The 17,503-nt window shown below is 39.0% G+C and overlaps 2 protein-coding genes across 8 annotated transcripts in view; one reads left to right on the top strand and one right to left on the bottom strand.

The window, feature by feature from the left end:
- Positions 1-8,082, bottom strand: part of LOC121887174 (epidermal growth factor receptor kinase substrate 8-like protein 1) — a 15,767-nt gene extending 7,685 nt beyond the window's left edge. The window contains exons 1-7 of one of the 6 annotated variants that reach the window (XM_042397794.1): positions 3,535-3,615; positions 2,547-2,590; positions 2,102-2,150; positions 1,839-1,997; positions 1,559-1,708; positions 1,367-1,449; positions 56-168 (exon numbers count right to left, since the gene is read on the bottom strand). In XM_042397794.1, coding sequence (XP_042253728.1) covers positions 56-168; positions 1,367-1,449; positions 1,559-1,708; positions 1,839-1,997; positions 2,102-2,131 — 535 coding nt within the window. In that variant the 5' untranslated portion in view covers positions 2,132-2,150; positions 2,547-2,590; positions 3,535-3,615. Of the gene's footprint in view, positions 1-55; positions 169-769; positions 813-1,366; positions 1,450-1,558; positions 1,709-1,838; positions 1,998-2,101; positions 2,151-2,546; positions 2,591-3,534; positions 3,619-4,877; positions 5,458-7,997 lie in introns of those variants that run through there. The other 5 variants (XM_042397796.1, XM_042397797.1, XM_042397795.1 and 2 more) reach the window with 5 other exon arrangements.
- Positions 4,208-17,503, top strand: LOC121887176 (sodium-dependent neutral amino acid transporter B(0)AT2-like). 2 transcript variants are annotated; one of them, XM_042397801.1, is made up of 13 exons: positions 4,217-4,292; positions 5,509-5,609; positions 7,092-7,311; positions 8,011-8,168; positions 9,068-9,188; positions 9,299-9,474; positions 10,683-10,793; positions 10,885-11,126; positions 12,371-12,548; positions 12,650-12,851; positions 14,599-14,758; positions 14,888-15,050; positions 15,383-17,503. In XM_042397801.1, the coding sequence occupies exons 3-13, from the start codon at positions 7,092-7,094 to the stop codon at positions 15,629-15,631; spliced, it is 1,980 nt and encodes a 659-aa protein (XP_042253735.1). In that variant the 5' UTR covers positions 4,217-4,292; positions 5,509-5,609; the 3' UTR covers positions 15,632-17,503. The 2 variants fall into 2 exon arrangements, with proteins under 2 accessions (XP_042253736.1, XP_042253735.1); XM_042397802.1 differs by lacking the exon at positions 5,509-5,609 and having other exon boundaries at positions 4,208-4,292.

Raw genomic sequence — 17,503 nt, 5'->3', positions numbered from 1 at the left:
TAATTTTCCTGTCATACACAAGCATTCATGTAAAAAAATAAGTCGTTTTTCTTACCTCTGGGTCCAGGGTAAGGTGGAGGGTTGGCTGGTGGGGGATTTGGAGCATGTGGGATGGGGGGGTTTGGTATTTCGTAGGGATCGATCATCTCTCCCCCGCTCTGAGGAAGCCTAAAGGACGAGAGGAGACTTTGCTCACAATTTGCTACACTCTCACAACATCTCACTACAGGTTTACTGGTGACAAACTTGTAGTTGCTGATGGCGGCGGCTGTTCACTCAGCACCATCGCAGGAAACACCCTTCAGTGAGGGCTTCAAGAAGTCAAACACATATTCGACTGTCAAGACAGGCTCATCCTCATTCTGAGAGCTTCAAATGATTGCAACCTTTTACTGGTTACAACAGGTAGACATCTTTGATCGGTGAATCCAGTCAGACAACGTAAGCTTCTATCAACAGACATAATATGGTGCCTTTGAAATTCAATCCCACAGCCCTTATTCCACTATGAAAGTACCATAAACAGCCTGATTATGCTTACTCATGACTATACTGCATATTACATGCAACACCAAGCCTCAATCTAAACTCTCCTTTAAAGCAAATCAAATCAATAAGCCAGCTTTAAATGCGAAAGATGGATCCGTTCAGACCAAAACTTTCATGTTTGCCTCACTCTGAGCTATATGAAAATACCTCAGAGTGCTTTCAGAGCACTCTCCTGAATCGAATCGCATTTGAGCACAGAAACCCCACCTGTCTGTCTTACCACATGTATCTGTCCTTCACACGTCCTTTAAAAGACAAATTTGTCAAAGCAGGTAGATCCGTTCAGGGCCCGAGCCTGCACACTGCTGCCGTCATCCCTCTTCTGCTCTCTCTGCTCTCTGTCACAATTGCCTTGTTATCTCTGTCACACCTTCCTAAGTTATGTGAAAACCGGTAAAACAAGTCTGTTTCTCTCTCTCTCAGCTGTTTACACTGTCTCTCTCTCCCTCTCTCTCTCGCTCAGACAGGTGGATGGTGACACCAGGCCACTTTGATTCAATAGAAAGTAAGACATAATGTGCAGCAAGAAAGGAGAAAAGCAAACAGTTGAACGGGAGACACATCTAACAAACTATTGTGTATTATCTCTCTTTTGTTTGGCCATCGACCACCTCTCTTACCTTTTTTCTATTTAAAACATTGTGAAACATACACACACAGACACACACTTTCTTCCAATAAAGCATCAGATCAATGATTTAAAGGCTTAATCAGAACCATTGTTGATGTTTTTCTCACATATTTCTTGGAAGCTTATGTGTCATTTTTATTGGTTTAAACCAATAAACCATCTCCATGACCATGATGTTCACTGTACCTGACGGCATCAGGAAGCTTCTTACTCCTGTTGGTGGAGGAACCTGAAACCGCGCGTGCGATGACGTCACAAATTTTCTCCGCCTGTGTAAATAAGAATCTTAAAGTGGCATCACTTGTAAAACCTGAACCGCACTTCACCTGACACACTGAGTCAGGCAGGCAGAGGGGTTGCTCAGGTGTTGTAACTCACCTTCACGGTCTCACAGCTGAAGAAGTGAATGTCCGGCTTCTTCTGGTCGGCGCCTTGGCAGACTAGCAGAAGCAGGGATGGGAAGAGTTTTTCTGTGTTGATGGCGTCGCAGCGGTAGATGGATTTGAAAGAGTAGTACTCTAGCTCATCCTGCATGAGAAGATGATACTGAAGGTCATTATGCATGCTGATGTCACCTACATTCGTCCTGTTTAATCATTCACAACCCCCACCCACCCCTCCCCACCCCCCTTGTTGACCATCATGCATATGTCCTCACCTGGCTCTGTGTGTCCCGGAGATGAACGGCCTGCGCTCCAACATCCAGGAACATCTGTTGAATCCACAGCTTTTTGTTCTGAGCCAGCATAGAGAAGCGCGACTGGGCTTCCTCAACGCTATGCACATCGCCATCCTGGAGCGAGAATGTCAGCAGGTGCTGCAAACACGGAGGCAGAAGTAAAGGATGAGGAAGTAGGAAAATGTGTTTCGGGATGAGAATTAGGCTGAGTTAAAGGTACCTGTGTAGCAGATGAGACTTACGTTAACAAGATATCGTGAGATGTTTGTCATCCTTCCTCTACTGTGTCAGCTGGTGGTGAGAAAATGGAAAGATGATTAAGTCTATATAGGCGGCTGTAGAGAAGGGGAGCAGATTATTGGTCACATTCAGAAAATATTTTAGGTGGAGTTACAAAGGGTGTTGTCAAAGGACCTTTGATCCACTCACAGATGTAGATGGTTCATCTGACACTAATGGATTTGTCGCTTTAAGGCAAGCAGCAGTTTTCAACTAAGCTATTTTTTTTTCTATATCCTGAACTAACAACTCTTAACTGGTACCTGCAAAAAAAACATCCTCATTCAAATTTTCCCTTCCCCTACTTCAGTCTACGTCAGCCTGCACCTATCTCTGATTCAGTAACCTGGGATTTAGCTGTGTGAGTGAGCCGCCCAACCAGTCTGACAACAATACAGCGTATCTCACCATTCAATCTCTCTGCTCCTCTATGACCATCAATGCCGGAATCACTGGTATCAAGAGAGCAAACGTCCAGTATCACTTACACTTGCTTAAGACTGCTTTCATCAAAAATACTTGGACAAAATGTGTTTACATTATGTTCTAGATGGGAATTAGCATTGGTAATTTGCGCACACACTATTCTTAAGTGAAAAAGTGAAAATAGTTTAAATTCATACACTAGTATGATTGAGAATTACAGTCTCTGTACAAAAAAAATTGAGAACTGGACCTCAGTACATCATCCTGTTAATAACTATCACAAAACACATGATCACACATCCAGAGTACTGTTACACGCTAACAGGTCTTATCTATATCTGGATTTGATTTGACTGCTGCCTCTACAAAAAGGCCTGTTTCTCTTTTCATTTGCCTGACAAAGATCTTACAGATCAAAACGTTGCCTCAAAAAAGAGAATAAAGTGATTTACTGGGAGCTTAATAGTCTGCAGACTTCACTCCCTTCCACCCTGTGATAAAAATTTTTTGTCTTGGACCTGAATAATTTGCCTGAATGTGCGCAAACTTGGTCCCGTATCTGTATTTCAACATAGTTTGGGAGGAAAAAGATCAGGTTGGTTGTTATTTTGCAAAATGATAAAAATGTGTTGTAATAGGAATATTGTCTGCATTTAGTTAAATGTACAGGATGTTTTTGATTCTGAAATCAACATCAGCAAAACCTCAGAGACTAAAAATATTGAATTAGTGATGGCATAATGTTTTTCAAGCAGCTTGCCAAACCTCTAGAAATAATCAGTCAATAGTAGCATAAAAAATGATCAAACATGTATCGAAATTCCACATACTTAGATTATTGGTTACTGTTCATGTCCAAATCAAGTAGTTTTAAATCTTACAAATTCTGACTCTTAAACCTTTCAGTATAGCAGTCATGAATACCAACTACAGCAACTGGTGATTGGAAACAGATGTTTAATCAACTTACCAAAGATTGATAGGCTTCCAGCACTTTAATCCTGATGTCAACAGCTGTGTATGTGTGTTTATACTGAGAGTAAAATCTGTCCTGTGTCTCAGTGTGACTGCAGGTATCTCGCTCCTCCACCCTCCTCTCTGTGGCATTGAAAGCTTTTACAGAGCAGCAGAGGTGTGTCACCTTGCACAGTCCCGCCCCAGTCTACCACCCCACCTTAGAGATAAAAATATTTGCTCATTCTCTCTCCTGTACACCCACATACTGACAAGTGTGTGTATTTTTACATTGGGACACTGTGCAGGGCTGCGGCTACCAGTGGTTATGTCTTCTATTGTATTTCTTCTGGGAAGTTGGGGGGTTTACCAACCTGGGGGGAGTTTCAATCTCTGATTAAATACACACGATAGGTATTTTATAGGCTGATTCTAATATATTTGGACTTTATGTATTCAAATTGCACTACTTTTAAGCAAACAAAATAGATAAAGATTCATTATTTCCTCACTAGACATCTTTATCCAGAACACAGTTGGCCTGGGGGATGCACATAGATACATAGAGTTGGAAAAAAACAATAGGAAAGTAGGAAAGCGGGGTATCACATTTCATAACAGTCCTTAATTGGCGGTGGACAAGCCTCCAGCTGATGCACCAATAGAGGAGATAGGAGGAGTCAGGTGAAGTGGCAGCAAGGAGGTTAGTGCTTGACTTTGGTTTGAGGACATTTGGATAACTTTTCAATGATCTCTATTGTTTGATGCCACAAGGTATTTATCTCTTCTTAATACATGCATGTCATTATATCTGAGTGATTACACTGTAGGGTTATGGGTTGGTAATAGGAGCAGATTTTGTGTTTTGTTTACCTTCAAAACTGGCATACGTGGCAGACAGTGTGTGTGTGCGTGCGTGTGTGTGTGTGTGTATGTGTGTGACTGCGCCGATAAATGTCACTCTGCCAGGTCAGTGTATCCTGGTAGATGCCTCTGGGACTGATAGCTTTGATGACAAAAAATGTAGTTCAACATTGAACATCACTGATCATTAATGCGATTAGAGTCTCTGTTCGAGGATGTGACTTCATTCAAGTCGGCTTGAGAAACCCGTGTTTGATGATAGGTGACAGTTTTCATGTCTTTTGTTTCCCATTAACTAAAATGTAAAAACTAAACAGGCGAGAAACATTCGATAAAGAAATAAAAGCTGTCAAAACTGCCACAAGATAAAATGGAGAAAGTAAATATTTGCCACGTGTTATGTTTGACATTCCGCGAGGCGTCAACTGATTCAGCTTTTCTTCAACATTGTCAACCTTCAAAGTTATGTGTTTTCAATTGCATACAATATCTTACAAAAAGTTGCTGTAGTCCAATTTTCACTGTTGAACTGCGTGTTCACCAGGCATCATACAGCTACATGTTGGAAAATAAATAACAGTTAAGCTTATGCTGCGTTCACGGCCTTCATGTGTGTATGAGAGTTATTTGGACTCAACCATGCGGCCCAGTGTAAATGAGCTAAATAGGTGCAAATAGTTGTCGAGTTCATTTAAAAGTGTCAACAGCCCTTGCGACCCTTTCATTACAAAATTACATTACATTTTTTGCTCGAGTATATCCATTTTCTACTACTTTATTCTTCTTCTCTATTACAATTCAGTGGGGAATATTGTATTTTTTATCCATTAAATTTACTTAAGAGCTATAGTACTAGTTTAGTACTTTGAAGTTCAAGATTTTGCGTACTACAAGTATATGATGAGCGTATAAATATTATGTGTCAAATTACATAAAAATTCCCCACAGTATAAGAAGAATAGTGAATAGTGCATCAGTAATAATAATAAAAAATAAAATAAAAGCAAATTAAAGTGGACATTTTATTGACGATTAATTGATGAAGTGTAAAAAATTTAAAAAAAAATCGACACATCAATCGATAATGAAAATAACCATTACACCCATTGTGTAATATTTCTTACAGCCCTTGAACGCAGCGGTTTTATTGCATCACACGGAAGAAACAAGCACACGACCACGACTCATCACGAAACTGCCACAATACAGCACGCGGACGTTTAGGCGGTAAGAAAACAACGCATTCAATGCCTCATTTCTCTTTATACACTTGAATATCTGCATTAAATTATCCGTTATGTTCCTGTTAATGTGAGTGATAGAAACAGAGGAATACGTTAGCACGGTGACAGTACAAACGGCAGCTGCACGTGCTCGTTTCCTCCTGTGAATGGACGGAAGAATAAAAGATTATCTCCGACATTATCGGTTTTCAACCACCTCCAGTGTTTCTTCTACCTCCCTGTTAACGGCATTTGCTGGCGGTCCAGTCAGTTTGGTCAATGGATCCGCTCTGGATGCTGGATTGACTTCTGCATGTTGCAGCTCACTGATATGATTTCAGATACCGCGCATAGACTCAACAACTAGCTAATGTTCTTTATTAAAAATGCACTGAAGGTGATATGAACATCTGAAAGTTGCCTGTAGTCTGACGTTGTTTAGGTACTTGTTCAATGACAAAAAAGTTGAATAATGTGAAGTGTATGAGGAGATTTACAGACTCGTCCAGACTAATCAGGGATTATTTTACACCTGGGTTTCAAGGTAAATGCAATTAGTGTAATTAACCAGCTGGTTGGATAGCGGGCTGCTTATATGTACAATAACATGCCAGTTTATCCTATTCTCATAGGCGTAAAAGGGTTGGACAAAATATTAGAAACTCCCTTCATGATATCACAATTTCATTCAAAACCACCACAAACTAGAGTCTCCAAAATGACTTATCTCTAAAATAGTTTAATACAACCTTCATGTAGCATTTATTGCAGGGCTTTTGTGTTAGACAGCATTAGTTTTTGTTGGTGTATCTAAACTAGGGCTGCAACTAACAGTTATTTTCATTAAAGATTAATCTGTCAATTATTTACTGGATATAATCCATTAGTTGTTTGGTCCATAAAATGTCAGAAAATGGTGAAAAATGTCTGTTTCCCGCAGCCCAAGGTGATGTCCTCAAATGTCTTGTTTTGTCTCAACGCACAGTCTAAAACCCAAAAATATTCAGTTAATCATCACAGAGGACTAAAGAAACCAGAAAACCTTCACATTTGAGGGCTTGGAATCAGAGAATTTCAATTTTTTCTTCTTAAAAAATGACTCAAGACAATTTATCTATTATCAAATTAGTTGGCAATTATTTGATGATTAATTGTTGCAGCTCTAATCTAAACTGGCAACTGAGTGTACACACACACACATCACCAGAGTGAATGAGTGAAACAGTAGATTGCTTGTTGGGGTCAGAGTAGTAAATCTATTTATAGCACACCATGAGTAAGGCCACCGCTGACTGAGCAGCACCTCAGGAATAACTTTTCAGTTGTAGAAAAGTCCTCATAAGTCTATAAAAATCAGGATGACTGGATGGTTTGACCATCATAGATAATCAGCCACAGCCGGGCTTCATTGGTGCAGTGGCTCCTTACTCCTTCATGTGTTGACCGGACTGTCTTTACTATTTTCTTTTGTTCCCTCTTGTGATAGATGGAGAAGCAGCCCTTGCCCACTGACGATGACAAGACAGTAACCACTGAGTTAGAGGTCAATGGCTACGCTGGTGATGAGAGCCAGCAGGGCTCGTCTGAGCCTGCCGCTCGAGCTGGATGGAACAGTAAAATAGAGTATTTTTTGGCTCAGGTGGGATTCAGCGTTGGGCTCGGCAACGTCTGGAGGTTTCCATATTTGTGCCATCAGAATGGAGGAGGTAAGTACATATTCTTGTCATCCACTTTAGCTGACTGCGACAGGAGGGGAGGGGGTGCAGGACACACACTATTTAAGAGAGTGGGTGGTCAGCGTCATCACAGGATGAGCATGTGATGAAAGGGAGACTATTAATATCGGGCTTATGTATGAGTGTTTAGAGATGCATGTAAATGCATTAACTACAAACCATTGGTCTCCAAATGTGAACAGCACACTTATTTATCATATTGTGTGGAGATGTAAAAACTATCTGTAAACACACTAAACACTGCTGCTCTGAAGTCTGATGTTCCAGCATCTGGTTTATATCTGTCGCAAGGGGCAACAATATAAACTGTTAACTGAAATAAGGACACAATTTGTAACATTTTTATCTTTTTTGTTTTTTGCTGCCTTAAGTTGAAGTTTTTCAGCTTTAATAAGGCTCACTATCAGTTTGTCCACTAATGGCAACTTATGAAACATTTGAATTACCAGGTTGCATTTTTGTAGATAAAAAAAAAAGTCTGTACAAGGTACATGTGTCTTATTTACTCAGCAGGATGGGGCAGACATACTTTCAATAGAACATAGTATTGCAAAACTCCTGCTGGTGTAGGATTTAAGAACAGTCTGCTGCAACTTTATATATATTTTGTGTTCAGTGTCAAATTGAGATAAACTTGCTAACTGAGTTCTGGTCACCTCGTGTCCTCAGGAGCTTTTCTCCTCCTGTATGTGCTGCTGATGCTGGTTGTGGGTATTCCCCTGTTCTTCCTGGAGCTGGCAGCCGGTCAGGCCATCCGACAAGGCAGCATCGGAGTGTGGAAATACATCTCCCCCAAGCTCGCAGGGATCGGCTACTCCAGCTGTGTGGTAAATTTAACAATATGATTAACCCACATTCTCAAACTATTAGTCAGTTTATGATTTTTAATGTGTTCCAGGTGTCGTTTTAGGTTGTGTATTTCTACCTCGGTTAGTAATGTTCTGTTTTTGAGAATGGCTTCTGCCAGTAGAGTCACAAAAAAAACAATAAAGTAGTTGTTAAAATAACAAAAGTGATGATGTAATGGCTACAAGGAGTGAGGTTGTGGATTTTTTTGGGTTATTTTCTCAAGGGTATTATTGATGGAAATTTTGGTGCCTTTTCCGTTTTTTTTTTCTCTTCAATATAAGTAAGCAACTGCAGCTGTAGAAAGAGAAGCACTTGCTCTTTGATTTTGTGGAACTGACACCCAAACCATATAGATTTCTTTTCTTTCTTGTTCACTATTTTCGAATGTAACATACACTCAGCGAACACTTTATTAGTAACAATCTAATGCAATCCAATAAAACAGCTCTGCCATAAATTCTACTTTTATGAAGCTTATATGTCTTCAGTTTTTGTTGACACTGTCAGTAAGGTGATAATTCGACTTTATGTTTATTATTGAGGTCGTAGTGGGTGGTGGTGGTGGTGGTGTACTGGACTGCATTATATTAAAAAGTGTTCCTAATATGTTGTCCATGCCATTAACATATATGAGGGGGCCAAAATAGTAGGAAGAGTTTTCGATATAATGCACTTCAACCAATAATAAACGTAAAGTGGAATTATCACCATAATAGTAGAATTTATGGCAGAGCTGTTGTATTGGATTGCATTAGATTGCACAGGTGCTCCTAATAAAGTTCTTGCTGACTGTATGGTAAATTGTATTTGCACAGTTATCCTTTTAAACATTATATAATTTCATAAACCCGATAATCTTGTTCTCAAATGTCCTCAGGTGTGTTTCTTTGTGGCTCTCTATTACAACGTGATCCTTGCATGGAGTCTTTTCTACCTCGGGAACTCGTTTCAGCAACCTTTACCTTGGGAACAGTGTCCAGAACAGGGGAATGTAACTGGTAAACGCACAGCATCAAAGCATCAAAACTGACAAGACCGTAGCAGTCAAATATATTGGCAGCAATCACAAGAGTGATTATTCAATTATTTTTTTTTCTTTTCACATCAGTAAAGGAATGTGAAAAGAGCTCCCCCACATCGTATTTCTGGTACCGTAAAGCTCTGGATATCACAGACTCAATTGATGAGACGGGCTCTTTCAACATCCACATCGTCTGCTGTCTGCTGGCGGCCTGGACCATCGTGTGCCTGGGAATGTTCAAGGGTATCAAGAGCTCTGTCAAGGTAACTGTCTGATCTGTGATGACACCTTGATTTCAGAGTGCTCATTTTACCATTTAAGGGAACTGTTCCAGTCGAAAAAATGTGGTTGTTTTTTCAAGTTTAGCTGCTCTCTCATGTGGAGTCGTGATGGTCAGGAGCTTCAAACACTGCAAATACTTGGCTGAGGAGCGTTTTTCAGTCAGTTACTAGATGAGTTTAAACCTCACAGATTTAATGATTGACTGGTGTAAGTTCTTACCTGCGTTATGATGAAGCAGTACATAATATGCTATTGTTAACATAGTATAAACTCATATGCATTTGAAATGGTACTGTGATATTTCTGTTAAATGTTAAATAGTTGACTTGCTTAGAAAATATCCATTTTGAAAGTTACCATCATTTTGCCAAATAAAAATGTAACTAATTTTAGTTATTAAATGCACTGTTACAGTGATTATAAGAAAAATGAATAAGAGAGAAGAGAAGATGTTAATTTACCTTACTGAAAAATACTGAAGTGTGGAGTTGTATGGTGAGCTACACTGTTTGGACAGTCTTAGTTTGGTCAAATCCTGGTCATGTGTTGGGCTTAGATTCAGGGTTCCCGTACGTGTTGGAATCTCTGGAATGTCTGGCTGATGTGTTGACCCACTTTAAATGGAAAAATCCACATATTGTGTCTTTTAATTATAACAAGAGTTTGTTTTTTTTTAATCAGTATTTTTTAATACTGTTTGGTTTTCCAAATGCATGTCAGCCAATTATTTTTCTGTAAAGCTTCCTGGAGTTTTATCTAGATGGCATTAGTGGTCAGGTGGTTGTTTCTGTTTACTGAACAAACAATTTAATCCTGCCTGGAACAAATATATCACAAGGAGGAGTGGAATATATTATTTACTGTATTTCGTGTTAAGGCTGTCATCTGAGGGGTAGTTTAATCCTGCACAGGCTGACATCAGGTGTTTCACACTATTACTGACTTAGGCAGCTGGCATCTTGATCACGAGGGCCATATGTTCAGTGTATAACGAGCAGCAGGAATTACACTTAAGACCAGAGGAAACTGTAGTCATCTCTGTGGGGAAAATGGGTTGTTATGGCAGCAAAATTAGTAGGATTTAGCAGGGAACAAGATGAAAGATTACACACACACAGAGTGTAAATAGGCAGTTTAATGCTGTCTCGAAACTGGGCAGGTTTAATTTTTTTTCTTTCTCACTTCCTAGGTGATGTATTTCTCCTCCATCTTCCCTTACGTGGTGCTGTTCTGCTTCCTCGTGCGTGGACTCATGCTCGATGGCGCCTTAGATGGAATCACCTACATGTTTTACCCCAAGGTATCTGCAGATGAAATCCAATCTGAGTATAGAAAAGGGAGGCAGATGTGAATATTTTCCTGATACATCTGTCCACTCCATACATTTACAGCTGGAAATCTGGGCGGACATACAGGTGTGGCGGCAGGCAGCCACGCAGGTCTTCTTTGCTCTGGGCCTCGGCTTTGGGTCCATTATTGCCTACTCCTCCTACAACCCCAAGAACAACAACTGCCACCGTGATGCCTTCACTGTCTCCTCTATAAACTTCCTCACATCCGTGCTGGCCACTCTGGTGGTGTTTGCTGTGCTCGGCTTCCGCGCCAAAAACAAGGTCATGGCATGTGTAGTCAGGTATGTTTAATTATCGGATAGATCTGTATCTGGAGGAGGGATGCAGCGATTAACTGATTTCACTATTAACTGCGCTTTAAAACATCATGGTTACACCGAGTGTTTCTGTTCTCGCTCTCAAAAAAGGGAAATTATGGTAAATTATTTTTCTATGAACAACGGTTGTACTGTGAGGAAAATAAAACAAAATTAGACAACTGTGTTTAAAAAAAAAAAAAAAAAAAAAAAGATCATAGGTGCAACAGGCAGACTGCAGGCAGAAATTCCACCGCAAAACCAAAACAAACCTGGTGTACAGCTTAAAATGCCGTGCTGCAACAAGTTCTGGTACGCAAAGTTACACATGCTGGCACGAGAGCGACTCCCTTATTTATGTGTGAGAGAGTGACATTAGCTAAAGGAGACGAGAAGTGTTCTGGCAATGGCAAAGGGACCCAACATTGAAGTGTTGTATTCACCAAAACACCTCAAATCGTCAGTGTAGGAGTATTTTGGATTTAATTTTGACTAAAACTGCAACAACTAAAAAAAAACAATGATAGACAGGATTTTCTAAGACCACATGTAAAATTAGATTAACTACAAAAATAGATGATTAAAAATGAATTTAAAAAATGGGCATGGATGACACTTGATGAAAACACATCAGTTTATTACTTACATTACTAATATTTTCTCCTAGGGGATCAATAAAGTTCATCTTAATCTTATATTAATAATTATAATAAATAAAAATACTATATTTTAAATATTAGAAATTAACTTAAGTCATTACTGCAGTGTCCATTCGCAGTTCATCTCGGCATGGATTATTTATTCTCATTTTTCTTATTCACTTTTAGCCTCAGACTAGCTCTGATGCTGCTGCAGTTGAACCCTCTGTCGCAGAATCCTTAGTGAAGTGTTTGCCTTATGCTCCTCAAAACAAAAGATGCTCATGTGATTTTTTTTATTATTTTTTTTTATCCATTGGTAGTATTGTGAAATAAATTAATGCATAATAATTGTGAAACTGTGATTTTTCCCTCAGATTATAATTGTACCATCAATCTATAATCGTTGCATCCCTAATCTGGACAGTATCTCAAACACTGTTTTTGACATGGCATAGTTGATTGGTACAGTTTCTCTGTGCATCACACACCATATTTTGTATGCATTTCATCAGATATTTACATAATGTGAGGGTATGATGTATACACAGCATATTTTTATGGTTGTATATTATTTTTTCTTTTTCTTAGTAATGTGAAACTGCTGCCAGAGCCAAACGGTTTTGAGGACCGTAGCTGGAAGCCAGGCTTTGACTACTCTGATCCCAGCTCTGTGGCCCTAGAGGACTACCGTGCCTGGTTTAAACAACATGGAAACAAAATCTCAGACAATTTAACGGACTGTGACCTGGAAAAAGAGATGCAGAAGGTAAAGGGCGGTTTTTAAAATATTGTCATGTTTTTAAAAAAATGTGAGTGATTAGATTGAGGGACATTAACTCTTGAGTTGGCACTTTTGTTTGTGTTCAGGGTGTGGAGGGAACAGGTCTAGCTTTTATTGCCTTCACAGAGGCCATGTCACTCCTTCCTGGCAGCCCTTTTTGGTCAGCGCTCTTCTTCCTCATGCTGCTGAACTTAGGACTCAGCACTATGTTTGGCACTATGGAAGGCATCCTCGCCCCACTCACAGACCGCTTCAAGACTCTGGCCAACAACAAGACCAAACTCACAAGTAAACAACTCTTTTACCTCTACCATTGGTTTTTGTCACTACTGACAAGACTCCAGATAGCACATGTAGCTACGTTATAAAAACCTTGATTCCTCAATTCATTTATTAGAGGCATCCAGCCTGCCATTTATTGTTGGCCCTTGAACAGCTAAGATTCAGTGGTCAGGTTCTGTATCAAAAGCAGACCTGTCAACCTGGACAAATTTTTTGAGTACCACTTAGACCGACCTAGATGCGTCAGATGCAAATCACTGCTGTTCACACAATGAATTATTGTACATAATTTGCATACATACGCATTACAGTATATCATTTGCATACATGGAAGCAGTCAAACAGACAAAAAAGTGAGGGATGCACTGATATGAAAATTCTTGATGCCATTAACAGATTACTTAAAAAAATATCTGCAGATGCCAAAACTGTTAGTTGGTCATTTATGCCTGTTTGTCTTTTACCTGAATAAACACAGTTTACCAAGGAACACAATTTCACTTAGGCTACACACTAACCTACCACTACTGCTGCATTTATATAGTTTCTATTGTTTAAACTTCCACAATAATGAAACCTTAAGCCAATTTGATTTTTGGAAATATGATTTTCAGCTAATTTGAAAAGATGATGACAGTGCAGCTGTAAAAACCAAACCAGCCTAAACAGACTATTTTGTGGCTATGGTGAAATAAATATTTTAGAGCTGGTTAATATAACTGTTCTCATTATAGGTAGGCTATTACTTAATGGTATGATGACCTAATAACAATACAGGCTGAATATGAACATGGCTGTTGTATCTGCTGAAGCAATCACATCCCTCCTTACAGATTGGACTGAATTTGCAATGAGGGGGGTGTTTCCTTTGCTTGAAATTTTCCTCGAGTAGGCAAAGTTATAGACTACAAAGTGCCAACACACACACACACACACACACACACACACACACACACACACACTGCTCCTTCAGTATCTCATGGTGACTTCAAAGTGTCCTTGCTGGGCAGGTTACTTCTCATGTGTACGTGTAATGTTAGCTAGCGTGTTAGCCAGCTATTGAATCACAAGCATTCGTGTTTAGACCACCTGTTTTGTCAGTCAAATCCAGATCAAACCTGTGAGTGCTATAGCTCATTTCGTTCAGAAAAATTAGGACTTTCCAGTCAATATAACCTCATAAGCAAGCGGACATATCTGAGAGCATGACAGGTGAAATAGAAATACATGGGCTTCACTGAATTGGGAGGCTTCCTGCAGCAACTTCTAGGTCCACACAGCGTATTTTGATGTCAAAATGCCAGCCCACTAGGCAAAATGCATACAGGTTGGCAGGTCTGTAAAAGGAGATACAAAAACAACCACATTTTTTGTACTGCCCCAGGCAACGTCATTAAAATATTTCATTTTTGGCATCACTTGCATGGTAATTTTATATTTGCCACTAAGTGCTTTTGGACAGTACATTCTTACTTCACTTGGTCATTTTGCCAGTTTGCTGCCAGTAGATCAGTGTTGTCTCGTCACCTGCTATGAAGAGCCGAGACTGACCAAGATTCCTGCCAACCCAAGAATCCATCACCTTATTTTACTGATGCCTTCAAACAGAGAGGGAACAAAATTAGTTCAATTCAATGGATGTAGTTTTTCAGGAGAAACCAAAAACTAATGACCCTCAGTACATGACTCCATGTTCTCTCTTTCTCAGAAGATGTTTTGGTTTATCCTAACATGCCTGTTATGATTTTTCCAGTTTTCAGCTGCATCATTGGCTTTCTGATTGGCCTGCTCTTCACCCAGCGCTGTGGGAACTACTTTGTTACCATGTTTGATGATTACTCTGCCACCCTGCCGCTCATCATTGTGGTAGTTTTTGAGACCTTTAGTGTGTCTTGGATGTATGGAGCTGATAGGTGAGGTCTATTTTCATTTAGGGTAACTGTCTTAAATCTTGAAATCCTGAATTCGATGTAAAGTTTAACTTACTAGTGTTTGTCACAGAAATATGTAATTCCTTAAAATTTACCACTCTGTTTTTGAAGATTCCTTGACGACATTGAGGTCATGCTGGGCTGGCGTCCCCCTGCAATTTACAAGTACCTGTGGAAATACATTTGCCTGCTTGCTATGCTGGGGCTGCTCGGAGCCACAATCGTTCGCATGTTCATCACACGACCCACTTACATGGCATGGAACCAAGCAAAGGTATGGAGAGTTATATTAAAGAGATAAAATACACCCTTCATGTGTTAACACTGTGAAAAAACTGTTATCTATTACCTAAATTATGAACAGCTTCAGGCAGTGCTGCCACAAGACATGTTGCATCTTGAGTAAGGCCAACAGAAGTTGTTTTTGTCTGCACTTAAAAACTAGCAAATGATAAAGCAAGCTGTCTCTTGCTGTACTATTACTCTCTACACCTATTTCCTACTTGAGGGAAATAATTAATGGTGGATTTCTCTCACTTCATAGTAGTAGTTTCAAGTTCAGGTTGTTTCAGTTCTTGAGTGATTCATTTGATTCCCTTTTTTCAGGCTTCTGAGGAGCACCTGCCGTACCCTGGCTGGGCTCTGGCTGTTCTGGCTTTACTGATCATATTTGCCATGACGCCCACCCCACTGGCCTTTATCCACTCTGTTCTGCAGGACAGGACGAAACAAAAATCCAGAGATACAGAGATCGGTCAGTACAGCATTGTTAGCACTGACGACAAGTGTGAAACTCCCATGACTGACTTGTCAGAACTGGATCAAAGGAACGGGGCTGCTGCCTCCTTGTCTTGAATGTTGGACTTGATTATACACAGTGAGAAATAACTTGCAGTATGCAGACAAAATTTTAGTCCAACTTTTGTTTAATGTGGAAAATGTGGAACTAATAATTTGTTGTCGCACAAATCCCCAATAACTGTTGATTTTATAGTTGATGTCCAAATGAGTAAAATCAATATTTTATAGTTTGCAATATAAGCCATAAACATCATGTCATAATCTCACATTTTTTTGTTTAGTATAACTGACAATAATTTGTCCATTTATTTTATCTCACATTTCTGTGAGCCTTTTTAGGTGTACTTTCATATGAGATGTACTTAATCATTTCAAGAGCCTACAATGATTCCAAAAATGATCAGTTTTCCAAAATCAGCAACACTTTCCTTACATTTTGTTGGGGAAAGAATTACAGTACATTTTTAAAATCTCACCTATTATTTAAAGCTCTTCCGTGATATTTTTTTTTAGATTTTTAATAAGTGTCATTCTTCTTTTTATAGCACAGTATATGAGACAGTTTTGTTTGAATCGTTTCATGCTGTGTTGCTTTAGATTGTCAGTTATGATTCGAGTTGAGTTACAACACAAACACTGAGCCTGAATCAAGACAGGAAAATGATGACCTCACTGTATCTGTGTGTAAGACGAAAATACATACGGTGCACGTAACACTACATAGATGCTGTCTTGTCTAAAGCTGCACCTGTTGCTGTACTTGGTGTTACTTCAGTCCAGAAATAATCAGGAGGCTCATGAACTGAGTGTAAATGTTTAGCGAGACTGTTACAGCTACAGTATTATTACTGTTCACTACACAGAAGCCTTATAACCATGTTTACAGCTCAAAAAATACTATCGAGCCCTGTGTCACTGTTTTGGTTCTACAGTTTGATAGTATATGGTACGTATACATATTTATTGTGTAGCTGCACAATCGTGTTAACATTCTCTGTTCAAACCAACCTGAAATCCAATAGTTGATACATATGGTATCACACATTTGTTTTTGGTTTTTTTTCTCACTTGGTTTTACAGGGATTTATATTTTACAATCAATCAAGTCGGAAATTAAGTTCCCATCACCCTGTTCTTTTTTTTAATAGTTGTGATGTCAGACATTAACAGCAGCTCACAGGTACACCGACTGTTGGCAGCCAGATTTTTGCTGAACCTTTTGGTAGCATGGCACCGATACCATGAAGAAAGATTAAAAATAGTAATGTAAATATGTATATAGTACATGTAAAAATGCTCTAAGAACAAATGTAATTTGTGCAACATTTGTGGGATTGTATGTCAATTTTTATTTGGAAATTGGAAGTTTGCATGAAGCTTTTTTTTTTTTTTTTTTTTAAAGTGGGTTAAGGAGGAAACTAGCTTAATTTTTAAAAAGCTATATAAAACCACTGACCAGACAAAGTATGACTTCAGTTCTGAGTTAAAAGTATGTGACGTAATTAAGGTGCTGATCTTGCAAAAAATAATTTTTTAGACTTAACTGCTCGGCAGATTTGTGATAAGATTTTACACAAAGCCACATCACTCTTTTTGTATTTTCGTAGCCATTTTGCTGAGAATAAAGTTGTAATATTTTTACATTTTCAGCAGGTTACTATCAAAGATGAATTGATCTTAATGAACTTGAATGCTGTTGAATGTTCATGTACAAAGTGCCTTCAGATTTAATGAGGCTGATTGAACAAAATGTTAAAAGCATTCCAGCATATGTATAGTTTGAAAAACATTTCTTTTTGTAGATTCCCTTTTTAATAGTGTTATATGTAGTCTGTATAAAAGGATTTTTTGAGAAAATGTAATATAATGCCAATGCTATGTAATATATTGTTGCCATCATTTTTATTAAAACATCTTTCAGCGCTA

Source organism: Thunnus maccoyii, chromosome 20 (genome assembly GCF_910596095.1).
Source record: "Thunnus maccoyii chromosome 20, fThuMac1.1, whole genome shotgun sequence".
Classification (NCBI taxonomy): domain Eukaryota; kingdom Metazoa; phylum Chordata; class Actinopteri; order Scombriformes; family Scombridae; genus Thunnus; species Thunnus maccoyii.
This window is presented reverse-complemented; position numbering and strand designations above follow the sequence as displayed.